The 15,838-nt window shown below is 53.7% G+C and overlaps 8 protein-coding genes across 8 annotated transcripts in view; 4 read left to right on the top strand and 4 right to left on the bottom strand.

The window, feature by feature from the left end:
* BO66DRAFT_428093 (zinc-dependent alcohol dehydrogenase family protein) overlaps window positions 1–786 on the top strand; it is a 1,612-nt gene extending 826 nt beyond the window's left edge. Inside the window, exon 3 of the mRNA XM_025650388.1 lies at window positions 92–786. Coding sequence (XP_025504953.1) covers window positions 92–573 — 482 coding nt within the window. The 3' untranslated portion in view covers window positions 574–786. The remainder of the gene's footprint in view (window positions 1–91) is intronic.
* A 208-nt stretch (window positions 787–994) lies between these two features.
* On the top strand, window positions 995–3,970 carry BO66DRAFT_347663 (putative C6 transcription factor). The gene is made up of 4 exons (XM_025644629.1): window positions 995–1,901; window positions 1,970–3,586; window positions 3,638–3,721; window positions 3,775–3,970. Exons 1-4 carry the CDS (start codon window positions 1,293–1,295, stop codon window positions 3,856–3,858), a joined length of 2,394 nt encoding a protein of 797 aa, XP_025504952.1. The 5' UTR covers window positions 995–1,292; the 3' UTR covers window positions 3,859–3,970.
* Window positions 3,971–4,216: 246 nt separating this feature from the next.
* On the bottom strand, window positions 4,217–5,007 carry BO66DRAFT_470650 (carboxymuconolactone decarboxylase family protein; the record flags this gene model as incomplete). Its single annotated transcript, XM_025652805.1, has 2 exons — window positions 4,923–5,007; window positions 4,217–4,865 (listed from the first exon to the last, which is right to left on the bottom strand). Exon 2 carries the CDS (start codon window positions 4,847–4,849, stop codon window positions 4,217–4,219), a length of 633 nt encoding a protein of 210 aa, XP_025504951.1. The 5' UTR covers window positions 4,850–4,865; window positions 4,923–5,007.
* Window positions 5,008–5,588: 581 nt separating this feature from the next.
* BO66DRAFT_470649 (putative catechol dioxygenase) lies at window positions 5,589–6,809 on the bottom strand (the record flags this gene model as incomplete). The annotated part of the gene is made up of 2 exons (XM_025652804.1): window positions 6,334–6,809; window positions 5,589–6,273 (listed from the first exon to the last, which is right to left on the bottom strand). Exons 1-2 carry the CDS (start codon window positions 6,582–6,584, stop codon window positions 5,589–5,591), a joined length of 936 nt encoding a protein of 311 aa, XP_025504950.1. The 5' UTR covers window positions 6,585–6,809.
* Window positions 6,810–7,591: 782 nt separating this feature from the next.
* BO66DRAFT_320643 (lactonase family protein) lies at window positions 7,592–8,879 on the bottom strand (the record flags this gene model as incomplete). Its single annotated transcript, XM_025643679.1, has 4 exons — window positions 7,592–7,947; window positions 8,032–8,505; window positions 8,564–8,672; window positions 8,736–8,879. 4 exons carry the CDS (start codon window positions 8,877–8,879, stop codon window positions 7,592–7,594), a joined length of 1,083 nt encoding a protein of 360 aa, XP_025504949.1.
* Window positions 8,880–9,766: 887 nt separating this feature from the next.
* On the top strand, window positions 9,767–10,716 carry BO66DRAFT_391052 (uncharacterized protein). The gene is made up of 2 exons (XM_025647161.1): window positions 9,767–9,895; window positions 10,081–10,716. The coding sequence occupies exons 1-2, from the start codon at window positions 9,865–9,867 to the stop codon at window positions 10,635–10,637; spliced, it is 588 nt and encodes a 195-aa protein (XP_025504948.1). The 5' UTR covers window positions 9,767–9,864; the 3' UTR covers window positions 10,638–10,716.
* Window positions 10,717–11,984: 1,268 nt separating this feature from the next.
* On the bottom strand, window positions 11,985–12,898 carry BO66DRAFT_437543 (uncharacterized protein; the record flags this gene model as incomplete). The annotated part of the gene is made up of 2 exons (XM_025651005.1): window positions 11,985–12,764; window positions 12,818–12,898. 2 exons carry the CDS (start codon window positions 12,896–12,898, stop codon window positions 11,985–11,987), a joined length of 861 nt encoding a protein of 286 aa, XP_025504947.1.
* Window positions 12,899–13,642: 744 nt separating this feature from the next.
* On the top strand, window positions 13,643–15,812 carry BO66DRAFT_372132 (putative GABA permease (Uga4)). Its single transcript, XM_025645489.1, has 7 exons — window positions 13,643–13,879; window positions 13,941–14,086; window positions 14,149–14,196; window positions 14,255–14,402; window positions 14,456–15,075; window positions 15,129–15,513; window positions 15,567–15,812. The coding sequence occupies exons 1-7, from the start codon at window positions 13,792–13,794 to the stop codon at window positions 15,743–15,745; spliced, it is 1,614 nt and encodes a 537-aa protein (XP_025504946.1). The 5' UTR covers window positions 13,643–13,791; the 3' UTR covers window positions 15,746–15,812.
* Window positions 15,813–15,838: the final 26 nt, after the last annotated feature.

The raw sequence follows: 15,838 nt of genomic DNA, 5'->3' as shown, positions 1-15,838 counted from the left end.
TTTTTTGAAGGGTCTCGTTAGGTGGGGCGGGGGGGGTGTATAGGCGTCTCTCTCTGTGTGTGTGTGAGCTAACTGTGGCCAATCCCTCAAGTTATTGTGACCTCCTCGTCGGATGCCAAGCTCGAACAGGCGAAAGCCCTCGGCGCCGACTTTACGATCAATTACCGGACCACGCCTGACTGGGAGGATGAGGTTAATCGCTTCACCGAGGGGAATGGCGTGGATATCATCCTTGAGACCGGGGGCGCGAAGACGCTGCGGAAGAGCTTCGAGTGCATTGCCTTTGGCGGGTTGATCAACTGCATCGGGTACGTCTCGGGGAAGATGGATGAGCCGGAGGATCGGGTCAACGTCAACCTGTTGACCCTCCGGCGGAATGTGACGCTGCAGGGGATTATCAATGGGCCCCGGGATGAGTTTGAGAGGATGGTCGAGTTCTATGAGAAGCACCAGATCCAGCCGGTCGTGAACCGCGTGTTTGGGTTTGCGCAGGCGCGGGAGGCTTTCGAGTTTGTGGAGAGCGGTGCGCACTTTGGGAAGGTGGTGATTGATGTTGTTGGGGCGTCTCAATGAAGGGTTTGTACGTATGGTGAGGATGAGGGTGGTGTAAGCTTGTGAGTGTGTACTAGCTTTGCCGGTCTACTGTTGCCTAAGGAGTGCGTTTATGAGTAGGATTCTTGACGGGGATCTGGAATCAGCGGAATTGTGACGTCCTGGCTTGCTGTCTGTAGGAAGGCATTAATTGTTTTTCATTTGCAACACGCTTCAAAGCAGCTGCACTTTGAAATGTGCTGTAAGATATAAGTTATGCGCAAATCAAAAGTGTTCACAATCATCTGGCAAGAATGCATACAGCCTTATGGCATTGCGCTAACCGAAAGTGGTAAGTCCGACGGCTCCTCGGAGAGGCCCAGTGCGGCAACTCCGAAAACTGCGAGCAAACGACTTTCAGTCTGCGCTGGCTCGGTTTCTCATCATTATCGAACATTTAATCTCATCCACCAGAAAACGCACCAAGCTTGGTTAAGAAAACGTGGTGCAGATCATTCAAACGCATTGACTCATGTTGACATAGAGGATGTCCGTCGACAACTTCCAGCGCAGCTCATCCTCTGTTTGGAGACTGACAGCTCACTACTGCAGTCCGCTTGTTGACGGAGATACATAAGAACTTTCCGGGGCTACTAGTTAGCGCAATCACGCGGGGGTCAAGCTTAGTCTCATCTCATCTCATCTCAACTCATTTCTCTCTCATCTTATTCCCAGACCCCCTTTCTCCGCAAAGCACTGCCATGGATGGAGATCCTCTGCTTCAGCCCGACCCATCCGGCCCAACCTCGCCGGCGAAATCGCCCGCCCGGCGGCGCAGACCGCCCTTGTCTTGCACCATCTGTCGGCGCCGCAAGCTGAAATGCGACCGCGCGCTGCCATGCGGCCAATGCCTCAAGTCCAAGACCCCTGATCAATGCGTCTACGTCGGACACCAACCCCCCAAGTCTGACGCGCGGCGTGGGGAGAATACCCCCTCGGAACGTGCGCGGGCATCCGCCACCACCAGTCGCGCCAGTCCCGCTCACGGTGGGTTGTATGTGTTCGACTCCAAGCACCATCAGTCGTCGGCGAACAAGATCACCAAGCCCAAGGCGCGCTCCGACGAGCTGCACGAGCTGCGCAACCGGGTGCAGTTCCTGGAGGCCGCGCTCTCCAAGACGGGCCCCATCCACACCCCCGAGAGCCTGGGGTATGACGCTCCGTCGGAGGCGGCGGGGCGCGTCGTCGCCCCAGAGGCCCAGAACCTCACGGACGACGTCAAGGAGCTTTCATCGCGATCGTGCTTCCGCGGGAAGAAGAGTCGGACGCGCTACTGTGGACGCTGCCATTCGGCTGTCACTCTGGCCTTTGTAAGTGAGCTGCGCTTTTTATTTTCTCTTTTGGAGTGATTGACTGTCGCTGACCTTGTCTCGTGTAGTTCGATGATGTCTCTGTCTTCATGAGAGGGCAGCGCAGTAGTTTGAAGCGCAATCCGGACTACAAGAACTTCAAAAGTTTCAAAGGAGAAATGTGGGCCCGCGAGCGGCAGGACCACCAGCGAGCTTTCCGCAACAAGTCTTGGAATCTGGAGGAGATGGTCCCGCCGCGCCATGTTGCTGACGAGCTGGTGAACCTGTACCTGTCAACCTTTGAGATGACCTACCGCATCTTACACGTGCCGACTTTCCTGGAGCAGTATGAGGCTTACTGGACAGCGTCGGGCCCACGAGACCGGTGCTTCGTTGCGAAACTCCTAGCCCTGATGGCTGCCAGCAGTTGCTTTCTTAGTCCGACGGCGAAGATCGATGGCCGAGAAAAGCTGCATGATGCCGCCGCAGAATGGATTGCGGGGGTCCGCTCCTGGATTGCCTTGACCCTGGTCAGCTCGACCATTGATTTCAATATCTTGCAGATCGAGTGCCTGATTCTCATTGCACGCCAAGCGGATGCTATTGACGGGGACATTGTTTGGATCTCTTCCGGCTCCCTCATTCGTATTGCGATGACAATGGGCCTGCATCGGAGTCCCTACCGATTTCACAAAATGACCAAATTCTGGGCCGAGATGCGACGCCGGCTCTGGGCCACGATCGTAGAGCTGGACTTGCAATCGTCAATCGACAAGGGAATGCCGCCCAACATCGACCTGGAGGAATTCGACTGCGAGGCTCCATCGAACCTCGATGACTCTCAACTCACGGAAGACATGACGGATGATCCTGTGCCAAAGGATCTGGGGACCTTCACCCGCAGCACCTTTCAGGTTATACTGCACCAGACCCTGCCGCTGCGGGTGCACATCGCCAAAGCCATCAACACGCTGAAATTCACCCTCTCCTACGACGAAGCACTGCGCCTGAGCGAGGAGATAAATCAATCCATGCAAGAGGGAGCCGGCATATTCCATCGCATGGCAACTGCCACCATCTCCACTCCGGTCGGTGAGGATCCTTCCTTCGCACAGTCCATGCTGGTGTTCCTGATGCGACGATCGCTGCTCGTGCTCAACCGCCCGTTCGCCCTCAGCATCCTCCGGACTCCGAAGTTCTCCTACTCGCGCAAGATCTGCCTGGAATCGGCGCTGCAGATGCTCTCTTACCTCGAGCCCTCGACGGAGACGCAGCAGGCGCTGCCTCAGCTGGCGCAGCTCAGCGGCGGGATGTTCCGCGATGAGTTCCTCCATGCGGCCCTAACGGTGTGCGTGGAGCTGTACCTGCAGTCGTGCGAGTTCAGCCTCCCGCAGTCCTTGCCCATGGGCCCGTCCAGTACGTTGACATCCTTCAATGATCTCGTCCGATCGCAGCAGGAAGTGATGCTGCAGGCGGTGCAGCGGACGATCGACACCTTCGGCAGCCGGATGGGTCCCAGCGGCAAGGGCTGCAAGGCGTTTTTCTTTCTCACCATGGTGTTGGCGTCTGTCAAGGCACGGATCAACGGGCAGGACCCGCAGAAGGTGATTGAGCAGGATGTCGTGGTTTGCATGCGGCAGTGCGAGCAAGTGATGCGGGGGACGCCGTGGGCTGCGGTCCGCGATCAGACGGGCAGTTCCGCGATGGTAAGTTGATGAATGGCAACTCTGAGTGTCTCCATTGCTAATTGTTTGCAGCCCGCTACCGCTACCAGTCTGCCGTCGCTGGATGCTACAGCCCCGATCGACACCTTTGACCCTGCCTCGTTCGGGCTGGATGCGGTAAGTTGCCTGCTTTGGGAGTGTACACGACAGGATGCTGACGAGTGTTTTAGCCGCTTGATTTCGGGAACCTGTTCGACATGGCGGATTTCGGGGTGTCGGAGCTGTGGGATCGAGATTTCTTTGCCAGCTTTTAGTTCTGGGATGGGGTGGGGTTTGCGGTGGGCTCTGGGTAGTACACATAACAATAATGACACTCTTAATTAGTTTATTCTTATGATGGGTATCGGTATCACGACTACTCTTCTCAATGAACATATATACCATATGGCGCTTAGCATCCATACCCCCTGCGATTTTGACATACTGCCTGTAAGTAAACTGTATAGGCAACACAAACAAACACAAACACTCACCACAGCAGTCTCGGTCGAGCTACCAACTCAGCTCTTAGAAACAAGAACGAATGACACATTTTCAACCAAAGCACATATATACATCCCTCCCCTCCCCCCCATCCACCTCCACCAGAAAAAGCAAATCCCAACAAGAAATCTAATTCTTCAACCCCTCCACCAACTCCTCCACACTCTTCATCTCCCGCCCATTATTCTCCCCCACATCCAACGCCACCAGCACCCGACTCACACAGTTATACCCCGCCACCCCCGTCGTCAACTCCACCACCTCGCGGTCACTCAGCCCGCCCGCCCCCTCCGCCCGCAGCGCCGCAAACGTCCCCTCCCTGACCGACACGCGCAGCGTCATCTCGTCCGCATATTTGACCACGGCCTGCTGCCTCACACTCAGCGCGCTTCCCCGGAGCGCCGCCGGCGGCGCATCCTCCTCCGCCGTGGAGGCCAGCTCCCGCACGGCCTGCAGCTCCGCCGCCTGCACCCCGCCCTTCAGCGCGAGCGGCGCGTGCGCGTTCCACTCGTACACGGCGCCCGTCAGCACCGCCACGCGGCACACCGCCAGCTCCAGCAGCCCCGGGTCGATCACGGTCTCCGTGCGGATCGCCCCCAGGAAGCTGTTCCACCCGTCCGCCACCGGCGGCGAGTGCAGCAGGGAGAGGTCGAGCGGGATGAGCGGCCGCGGCGACCGGCGTGCCGCGATCCGGGCGTAGATTTCGCTGACTTTGGCCGGGGAGTTGGCGGGTGGGGTTGCGGGGGCGTAGGGGAGGCGCATTTTAGTGGATGTGGAGCTGAGGGGGGGGGTTAGTTTGTGTGAGGTTGGATCTGAAGTAAGGGGGGGGACGTACTGTTTTTCTTTTGTGGTGGTGTACTGTAGGCTTTTTGTTTGTGGGTAGGTAGGTAGGGGCTTGATGTTGGGGTGGATGGTTGAAGGTGGGCTGCGCGGATGGATAAGGGTAGCGCCGGGTGTTAAGTTATATGCCAGGCGCTACGGCGGGGGAACATGCGCGGGTGATTGCGGGGGATGATGGCCTGAACGGCTAGCCTGTTTGGGAGGGGTGGGGGCCACCGCCGGGTAGGACCAGCTGCCGTCGTTCGGCATGTTGTACCCACTCGTTGCCGAGTGTTCGGCCCGATCTTTTTACTCTGGAATCTTTCTTTTTTTTTTTTTTCTATTTTTTACATTTGCCCTTCTGATGACTGGTGTGTAGATCTGGATCCTGGAGGGGTGTGGCGGGTTTCCCCGGATTTTGTGGTATGTATTCTTCCATTTCACAAAAGTGCTTCGCGCTCGGACTTGCTCTGCGGGTTGTTACTGGCAGTATGTAAACTAGGGGTTTGATGGGTTCAAGGTTGGATGGTTCAAGGTTATTTGAAAAGAATTCTATTGTAGAAGATCCACTTCAATTGGCTAGAATAAACATTCGAGGTATTCATCTCAAAAAGAAAACCACAATCGCTAAAATCTATATACACAAGACATTTTGCACGGAATCCACTCGCTCAGCGTCGCTTTACAACTTCTGGCCCTTGTTGAAGCGCTCGAAGGAGGAAACGGGAGGAGCCGAGTTGGGGTTGGGGTGGTGCTTCTTGAGCGCCATCGTGACGTTGTACTCCAGGTCCAAGGTGGCCTTGGGGTCGTCGGTCTTGGGCTTGAACTCGACGATCAGATCGTTCTTGACGGCGAACACGGAGTCGATGTCAAGGTAGGGATCGGTGGAGGGGTAGAGCTGGTTGATGATGGTGGCGTAGTCGGGGTGGGTGATCATGAGGTGGATGTGCGCGGGGCGGAAGGGGGAGCGGTCCATGAGGTTGAGGAGCACACCGGCAGGCCCGTCGGTGGGCAGCGAGTAGGCGGTGGGGTGGTAGCAGTACCAGAAGTACTCGCCGTTCTCGTTGGTGCGGAACTTGCCGCGGAGGTTGTTCTCGCTCTGCTCGGGGTCCTGGAAGTCGTACATCGCGTTGGCGGACGCCTGCCAGATGTCGAGCACGGCGCCCACGATGGGCTTGCCCGTCTCCATGTCGGTGATGCGGCCGTGCATCCAGGTGACCTGGCCGTTGGGGAGGGGGTTCTGGATGATGCTGTCGCCGAGCTCACGGAAGGGGGCGTTGGGAGACCAGAAGGGTCCAAGGATGACGTTGGAGGTGGGGGAGAGACCCTGCTCGGTGACGATCTTGTTGGCGATCTCGTCGACAAGGCTAGAGAGGTCAGTTTGACTGCAGCGACGAAATGTGATACGTCCGAAAAAAAAAACTTACGACTCGAGACCGATAACATCGCAGATACGGTGGCACTCGTTGCGGATGGGAGTGCTGATCTGGCCGATGGAGTTGATGAACTCAACACCCATCATCCACTCGGCGGGAGTGAGCTCGACCTCACGAGCGAAGTCGTGGATGTGCTTGATCAGAGAGCCCAGAATCACACGAGCACGCTCGGGAGTCTTGGGGCCCATGGCGTTGATGACATAGGGAGTGAAGTTGGGGTCCCAGCGAGGTTCGGCAGACATTTTGGCGGTTGTGTGTGAGGGGAGGAAGTTGTTCAAGAACAAGCTGGGTGATGGGTATGGACAAGATGGGGAGGAAGAGAATTCAGCGACAGTCTGGAGCACTCGAGGGGTCTATATACACGGTTCAGCCAGGCGTGGCAAGTCTGAATACGGACCGTGACGGCAAATCGTTCGGCTCGTTTGGGGATGTGGGGGGAAGCGCAACGGTAAAACCACTGTTCCCACATGCCGATGCTTTGGAGGATGGCCTGATCGTGCAATTCATGGTCGCATCTGTCGGATCGTCAGCCGAAAGACGGTAGGATCTTATCAAAGTATCCCGAATCTACCTTTTGGTGGAATATAGTGGTCAATGGCACTCCGGGGGTAACTAAAAATTGCAGCTGTATGGGTAAAACGTTCGATGGGAGTGGTTGCTGCGATCGCGCGCTGGTGATCCCGGGGGAGCTCTTACCCGCTCGTACCCGCGGCTAAGAGCTCAACTCGGCTGACTCAACTCTGCCCCCGTGATTTTCTTCCCCGGAGTTGTCAATCCCCCCCAGCTCGCCCGCGGTTCCTGGCCTCATCGTGATTGCTCGACTTTTGATTGGCCAATGGCCTTCCCGACCACAGATCCGATCCTCTCACGTGACAATCTCCGAAGTGTCTGCCGTCCGGCACGTGCCAAACTTTTCAGAGCCGGATGCGGATAATGAGGCAAAATTTGTCCGCCAGCTGCCGGAGCGGTGCACAAAGACATCTGACCATACTCGCCTCAGGGGAGCCGGCTTCTAATCATGGTAGTAAATTGAATAGCCAGAGGGAAAAACAACTTCCATGCGGATCAAGTACTGCAACGCGCTCACAAAGTCAAACTAAGTTCTTTTCGACTCGACTCGACTCGATAAAACACAACCGAACACAAGACATGCTTGCGACAGCTTATAAATCATTTTGATAAGCAATAAAATTAGACTTGGACTTCATTATCATCTATCTATGTACTTTACAGGCTATTGTCTGCATTTCTAATCATACCAGATGGCGTTCATGCCGAATCCCATCTCAGGGATATCAACCCGAGCCACGCGAGCAAGGTTCTCGTCGCGGAAACGGTAGATCTCGACGAAACCAAGTTGGTCGTCACACAGAGCAAGCCACTCGTCGCTGAAATCGCAGGGGCTGACGGCGTTGGAGTGTCCGCCGCTGGTCGACGTGGGGTGAATGAATAGCTGGCGCTCGATTTCTCCGCTGGGACCCAGCTTGAAGGCTGTGATGTACCCCGTGATATCGAAGGAGTTTCCGCGGGTGGTTGCGAACAGATATTTGCCGCTCTTGGTGGTGAAAGTCACATCACCACGGTACTTGTTCCGCGGGGGAAGACCTATGCTGAATTAGTGTCGATCTCAGAGAGCCTCGAATAGTAAAATATCGAGTCTCGGTGGTTTTGGGGCTGATTCAGACTTACCGCCAGGAAGCAATGGGTAGGTGATGTGGGTGAAGACTGGCTTATGGGTGCGCTCGTCGATAACGTACACGCCAAGTCGGTTCCCCGCCTCCATCAACACATAGAGGTATTTACCGCTGGGGTGCATTTCAACCCAGCGGGGATGGTCACCCGGCGCGGGCGCCTCGAGGCAGTCAACCAGATCCAGCTGTCCCGTGGTAGCATCCTTCTTGTGTGTCCAGATCTTGTTGGCTTGCAGATCGGCCGAGTACAGATATGTCTCCGTGGGGTCAAAGACCATGCCGTGGATGCCGGTGTTCGGCTCATACTCGTAGTTCTGGATGTTCTCGCGCAGACTGCCATCCTCGTTGGTGGAGAAAACATTGCCGTAGCCGGCGTATTTGTAGAAGGGGTTGCCATAGACGTTGTAGGGGGGCTTGTGCGCGGCGAGCACGAAGATCGCACGGGTGTTGGTATCAGCGCTGGCAGCCAATTCTGCGGGAGGGAGATCAGATTTCGCAAGCTTAGACGCAGCAGAGCAACAATGCCTTACCATGACCAGCGACGGGGTGGGAAGCTTGGTGGACAATGTCGGTAGGACTGTTCACAGCGAAGCTGTTCCACTTCTTCATAGCAGCGCCATAGATAGCTTTTTTGTCGTGCTTTTAAAAATGACTTAGTTTTCCGAGCCGAACTATCAAGGTGGCAGGCAAAAACATGCTTACCGAGAAAGTCATCCAAGAGATAGGCTCCGCCTCAGGAATGTCGGTCTTCTTGACCAAGTCCAGGGTCAAGGCTTCGTCATCGAATGCGACCGTGTAGATGCGTCCTGGAGGGGTCCAGGTACCGACCATGAGATGGTGCTTCATTTTCGTAGTTGGGGTTGCAGTGAAGAGGGAAGCGGAGAATCGATATGTCGGAGTATGACAAAATTGAGCGCTGAAAGAACCAGCAGAGCTCGTGAGAAGGGTGGACGATGCTGAAACGGAGGGTGCTCGAATTGACGACCAGAGACGGAGCATTATAGAACCATCACTTCTGGGACTCGAAGGAGGGGGAAGAGTATTTCCTAGCGTTGGTTCGGCAGGGAAAAAGTCGAGGCACCGCCGACTCGGGATCTGGAGGCAGCCGAAGCCAGACTAGAGCAATGAATGCGGGGAGCGGCAAAAGATTACGGCACCTTGCGTGCATTGACACCTCAGGCATCTGGATGGAATCTCGAGGCTCAGACATTAGCCTAGTCATCATTAGCTTAGCACTTAAACATGGCTAGCTTCGGCCTCAGCTACAGTAGCACCAGCATTAGCCTGTCCACCGCTACCACGGCCCTATTACCCATAAGGCAAGGCGGACTGAGCTTCCCCAACAGATCATTAATCATTAGTGACGCAGACTGTTTCAAATGTTGACTGGAACAGGGTCCCCAAGGACTGCAGATCTCCGAGCGAAATAAGGGGGAGAAGGGGGCGAAGGGTGCACAGATGTACAGTTGGAGGCGATAGAGCTCCTCATGTAACGGGTACAGTACATGCATGTGGGAATAGGAGCTGTGGCCCGGGGCACGTAACCAATATCCTAATCAGGATAACAACAAATGTCTCCTCCAGGTTTTCGGGAGGGAAGGCGGAGTGATGGACATTTAGACACGGAGTAGAAAATTCCAGTGGCTGCCCCAGGCCAATCAGGCTGCCGCGGGCAGCGCAAAAGGCGGGGTTCCCTTCCCCGACTAACGCCATTCATGATCTCACCTTCCCTGCTTCCATCCAACTGATTGTACTGATTGTTATACAGCCCTGGTCTTAACTCCAACTGATCGCTGCCGTTTCATCAGACCTACGACATCAGTGCGAAGGCATGGCAGCCCAGACCAGTGTCAACTCCGACGGTTTGTTCCTTTTATTTCCGTCCCTCTTCCCAAGCTCCGACCGACCTTTCACACCACCCCTCGTGTGCTACCTCCAGCCAGCTTTTACCTCTGGCGTTTCCACTAATTCCATTTGCATATCTCTTCTCCCAAGTAACGTACTTAATAACCTTATTTGCTAATCTCTTCAATGTCGACCTCTGTAGCTACCGCGACCTCGGAGCTCCAATCCTCTCTCCGTGAGCTCGCGCTCAGCACCAAAAGTCCTGTGAAAGACATTGCGCGCCCGTCATTACTCCCTCACTCCGCCCTCAAGAAGAAGAAAGCTGCCCCCGTGGCAGATTCCTGGGAAGATGAGGTAGACGAGAGCGCCTCCGAGCCCGACGAGCCGGACAACAACCCCGTGCTGTCGCCGTCAATCCGCGCCTCCGAAGACCCTCTCGACCCTCCCCCTACCCCGCTCTCTCCGCAAACAACCTTAAACCAGCCATGGCCCTCCTACGGCAACGCCGGCTCCATGCCCCGATCATCAGACTCTAAATCTCCAGTGTCGGGCCGGCGGCCCGAGAAGCAGACGGCGGTAGCGAACCGAATGATCGCAGGCGCACTGGGTATTCGAGCCCCGAAGCGTACGGAAGAGCAGCGGGCATACGATCGAGCGGTGAAAGAGCAGGAGATCAAGCGGAGAAATAAAGAGCGCGAGGAAGCCGCCAAGGCGAAGGAGGAAGAGGAACGGGCGAAGGCGGCTGTATGGGATGCATGATTGCTTTCAAGACTTGAACTCTGTTAATATAAGGCGTTTACATTTGATGTATTTTGATAACACACTACGCTAATCAAACCCACATATCCTATTTCAATTGCTCGTTGCTGAAGCTTAGGTAGATGGGGAGTACCTACTGAGTGGGCTCGCGCACAGCGCCCAACATGGAATGTGTAAGCGATTGAGGGCTCAGAGGTAGGCTGATATGGAACGATTTTTTGAATTCTTGGAGGTTCTTGGCTTGTTCTTGGTGGTTGGAACTAGCTACCTTCGCGTGTAAATGAGAGGTGTAGACCTTTGGATAAAATGGGCTGGATTACTCAGAAACACCGACAGAATTGCAGATCGCAGGTAAATCAAGCAGCGACTAGCAGTGCTGGGCTGTACTGTACTTCCATATCAAGTTACTGGATTGGAGAATGAATCTGCCTCTTGCTGTACCCCCCGCCCACGAACTTTACAAATAACCCAAAATTCCGAGTAATACATAAACACCATACTATATAGATACTCATGTCGAAGTTATGATCGAGTGACTAAAACAGATAGAATTAGTATGCAATCATACAAGACCTGATGAAACATATCGGTTGAGATTTAGACGATGTTTGTCGTAAGATTCGATGCCAGGGAGGGTTCTTCATTCACTTAATCTTCCGGTATTTCTCTCAATGTAAATGTAGAGCATGATGGACTGCTCTTCTATTATCCAACACGGGCATAGCGAGGCAGACACCCTGGTCTGAACCGGTGCCTGGAGTATCAATTCAATCCTAATTGATTGCTGTGTTTCTGCTCTAGGACTATCTACCAAGTGAGCATACAACTCTCCACCTCTGCCTGCACGCCTGAGTACGTTTCCTCATCAATCAACACTAGAGCACGAAGTTCACACAATCTGATCGCGTCACACTTCCTCAAATCTGTTCATAAGCAACCTCAAACTACTCATTTCGACTCCAAAATGGAGCAGAAAGGTCAGTCACTTGTACAATTTGAGCCATTAAAGGGTATACTCACTTTTGCCATTGAAAAAGCTGCCGAGCCTGATAAAGCCTCCAAGTCATACGATCGTTGCACTCAGGAGCAGACTCGTTATCGCTGCGGACACACAACACCCGGCGAGTTCGTCAAATGTGTCAAACATATCACCCAGGCAGAGCTGCGGTGCAACAGCAAGGAAATTGACCATATTGATACCAAGGAAACTTTGCACATGTGCCGCAAGTGTCTGAAGAGCGCCTAAGGAGGATGGAAGTTGACGAGTAAGTCTCTATGTTACCTCATTGAGATCTGCAGTACAGGCTCTGATCAGTTTCCAGGCTCCGAACAATCATGTCATGGGGCCTATTTCCTGCCGACGCCTGATTTATCGCTCAATTTGGCCTCGAGACCATCAAGCTCTTTCTGAGATGCCGTCGGATCGACAGTCCCTAGTGCAACTGAGGCTTCAAAGTCGAATACCTGGGCGCCTTTCTCATTTATCAGAAAATTGTACTTATTGGTGTCTCCGTGGAGAATTCCGAGGGCATGCAGTAGGCGAATAGTGCCTTTGCATTCTTCCAGATCCTGTATGTCGGGTGGATAGCCTGAAATCATCTCCATAAGGAAGCCGATTGTACGATCCTTTGTCCCCTCGTAGACGTATCCAACAAAACGCGGGGCAAGTGGAAAGCCAGCGGACGATAGGGTGGAATATATGGATACCTCCTGCTGCAGATAGCGGACCTCATGTTTGAATCGCGCTATCTTCATAACCCATATCTCGTTGTTGTCGTCAGCCCGTACACAGGAGAGGCGATCACCGATTCTAGACACTTTTGTGAGGTTTGACAGATTGTAGAATTTGGCAGTCGAAATGTCAAGCTTTGCCAGATTCAATCCGTGTGGCTGGAATTCTTCTAGCGTGCTTTCGAGGCCAAGAGTTCCCTTTCGCACTGTGAGTGTTGTCCATTCTTCCTCCCAACGTGGGACCCTTCGCAGGTACAGAAGAATCCGATAGCTATCTGTCCTATAGTCTGGAGGAATGATGCCTTCACCGAGGACCCAAACGTAAACAACCCGATTCTTCTTTCGCACCCGATAGAGGAAATCATTCTCCTCGAGGTCTAGAGACAGTACTTGTTCCTAGATTCCTCAGCAACAGTTCGACGAGGATGATGCAGGATAGGCGAACTCACATCTTGACAAGCTGTCAAAATGGGCTGGGGAGGAGGACTGGGTGATTCAGTGTCGCTAGAGTCGCTCGCATTGGACGACATGATGGGCTAGATTCGACGCATAGTTCTAGAATGGATCAACTGATAAGGTGCAGTGGCTGAGGAGGTGGGTTTGTTGACGATAAGGAATGGGTTACAGTAACCATGCGGGTGAAAACCAGCACTAGCTATATGTGGCTAGTCGCACAGTAACTAGTTAGCATAGCTGATGTAATCGTCTGTTCCATTTACACAACTTGGAAGTGCTGACATCATCACTCTTCGAGCCAGTTGTCACAAGGAGACCAGACGCGGGAAAATGCACCAAACTGGCTGGCTGCTTCCTAGTAACGTTCCCGAGTCTGTGGCACTGACCTCCATTCCAGCCGTGGTGCTGCAGGAACTAATTTAGTTTGCAGGCGCGAGCAATTTGCATTCTGCAACAACCTGGCTAAATTAGTGCCTGGAAATCTCACTTTTCCAATGACTGGCAGATTGCTCGAGGAGATCGCATCCGGTTCCACTTCGACCATTGCTTTGCAACCGACTAGACCCGCCGATCGCAGGCCCATGCCAGCTCCTATGTGGGGAAGAAAGTCCATCGACTCCATTCAATCCAGTCAACGCCCCTGGTACTGGAGACTACTCAACCACTAAATTTCACTAAGAGACGCCATTTGCCAGTGAGCATGGAAATGCTGAAGTTTGAGGCAAGACAAAATGGCTTCGACATCCACGGGTACGTGGGTACGCCGCTGCTTGGCAAACTTTAATACATTTCGTCTCCTGCCTCTCCCTGCCGTGCCCCGGAAGTTCAAGCTCTGACCCCTCAAATAACGGGGGCATTCTCCTGTCGCTCCTTTCATCATCATCATCACCATATTCATTTCCCCTTCTTTCCTTTACCCCCTCTCCTCATAGTGAAGCTGCTTGCTCACCATCCACAGCATCCAGCAATGGCAGGCAAGCAGCATTCTCCAACGGCCTCGTCCGCCACGTCTAGTGCGGACGGACTGGCCGATCCCGGAGATTCACAATTACTTGGTGAGTACTCCGTAATTCGCCTCCTCATTATGCCGATAGCAATCGGCTCACGATGCCTCAGCCACCCTCGGGTACAAACAGGAACTTCGTCGACAATACTCCACGGTCCAGATCTTCGCTGTCGCATTTAGTATCATGGGTCTGGTGCCCTCGATAGCGTCCACCCTCGCCTTCAACTTACCAGCTGGTCCCGCGGCAATGACATGGGTAATTTCACCCAACTCGAGAGACATGCTTATTGCAGGATCCGAAATCGCTAATTATCCTAGGGCTGGCTCGTTGCAAGTCTCTTCATCTTCTGCGTAGGATTAGCATTAGTATGCACTCCGTGATATTGTTGCTGGGAGCGCAGCTAACGCCTCCATCTTGCTCCAGGCCGATATGTCGTCAGCTATGCCCACAGCCGGTGGGTTATATTGGTGGACTCATTACTTCGCAGGCCCCAAATATAAGAATGCATTAAGCTTTTTGGTGGGATACAGCAACACCATGGGGCTAGTCGGGGGGATGTGTTCGGTAGACTGTGAGCAGATATGGGTTAACCATGAGTCGAGACGTTCGCTTACAGAACGACAGACACACTTACGCTCATGATTCTTGCCTGCGTCTCTATAGCACGCGACGGTGCGTGGTCAGCCTCGAACGGTGTCATCTACGGTGTATATGTTGGCCTCATTCTTCTTCACGCCTTATGCGGCATTTACACGGGCCCCATCATGCCCCGGATCCAGACATTCTGCATTTTCATCAACATCGCCATTATTATCGCCACTGTCATTGCTCTGCCGGTGGGCAAGGTCGCTAACGGTGGAACACTCAACCCTGGCAGCTGGGTCTACGGGCATGTGGATAACCTGACGACCTGGCCGAAGGGATGGGCCTTCATCCTCGCATTTCTGGCCCCAATTTGGTCCATTGGATTCTTCGACTCTTGCGTGCATATGAGTGAGGAAGCTTTACACGCTGCGAAGGCCGTGCCCCTAGGAATCGTCTGGTCATCGGGCTGTGCATGCGTGCTGGGATTCTTGGTGCTGAGTATCATTGCCGCCGTGATGGATCAGGATATTAGCACAACATACGATTCCATTTACGGACAGCCCATGGCGCAGGTCTATTTCACAGCGCTTGGCAAGAAAGGAGCCTTGGGGTTCATGGGAGTGCTGATCGTGATCCAATTCTTGATCGGGCTGAGCTTGGTACGTCTGGATAAAGCCTTTGCTTGGTGTGCGTCTTCTAACAATAGACATAGATTGTCGCCGCTTCTCGACAGGCCTGGGCGTTCTCTCGAGACGGTGCCCTGCCATTTTCAAACTACTTTCGCCACGTGAGCAAGCGCATTCAGTATCAGCCGGTACGGGCGATGTGCGGCTTCGTAGCTGTCTGCATTGTCTTCGGTTTACTATGTTTGATCAATTCCGTCGCCGCCAACGCGCTTTTCTCGCTCTTCGTGGCCAGCAATTACGTTGCCTGGGGCACCCCAATTCTTTGCCGGTTGATCTGGGGTAAGGAGCGGTTCCGTCCGGGCGAGTTCTACACCGGGTGGTTCAGTCGACCGATCGCAACCGTGGCCGTGGTGTGGTTGGTCTTCGGTTTGATTTTGTCAATGTTCCCTAGTACAGGCCCGAATCCGAGCCGTGAGTGTCTCCCTTTTCCCAGCGAGGATGATTGGCTAATGATGATGATATAGCTTCGGATATGAATTACACGATTGTGCTTAACGGCTTCGTCTGGGTCGCTTGCATGACGTACTACTTTCTGTTTGCTCGCAAGTGGTACACTGGACCCAAAATGACTGTTGACGGGGTTGACTCTCGGGTCGAGAACGATGAGAGCCGGCCAGGGAGCAAAGACCCTCCTTCTGCCTAGCATTTGATCTTGTATATAGAGCTGTGATATCAAAAACATAAAGGATAGATGAAACATAGATTTGGAGCAATTAGACATTTCTATATCTAATTG

This window comes from Aspergillus aculeatinus (assembly GCF_003184765.1).
Source record: "Aspergillus aculeatinus CBS 121060 unplaced genomic scaffold BO66scaffold_18, whole genome shotgun sequence".
NCBI classification, from domain to species: domain Eukaryota; kingdom Fungi; phylum Ascomycota; class Eurotiomycetes; order Eurotiales; family Aspergillaceae; genus Aspergillus; species Aspergillus aculeatinus.
This window is presented reverse-complemented; position numbering and strand designations above follow the sequence as displayed.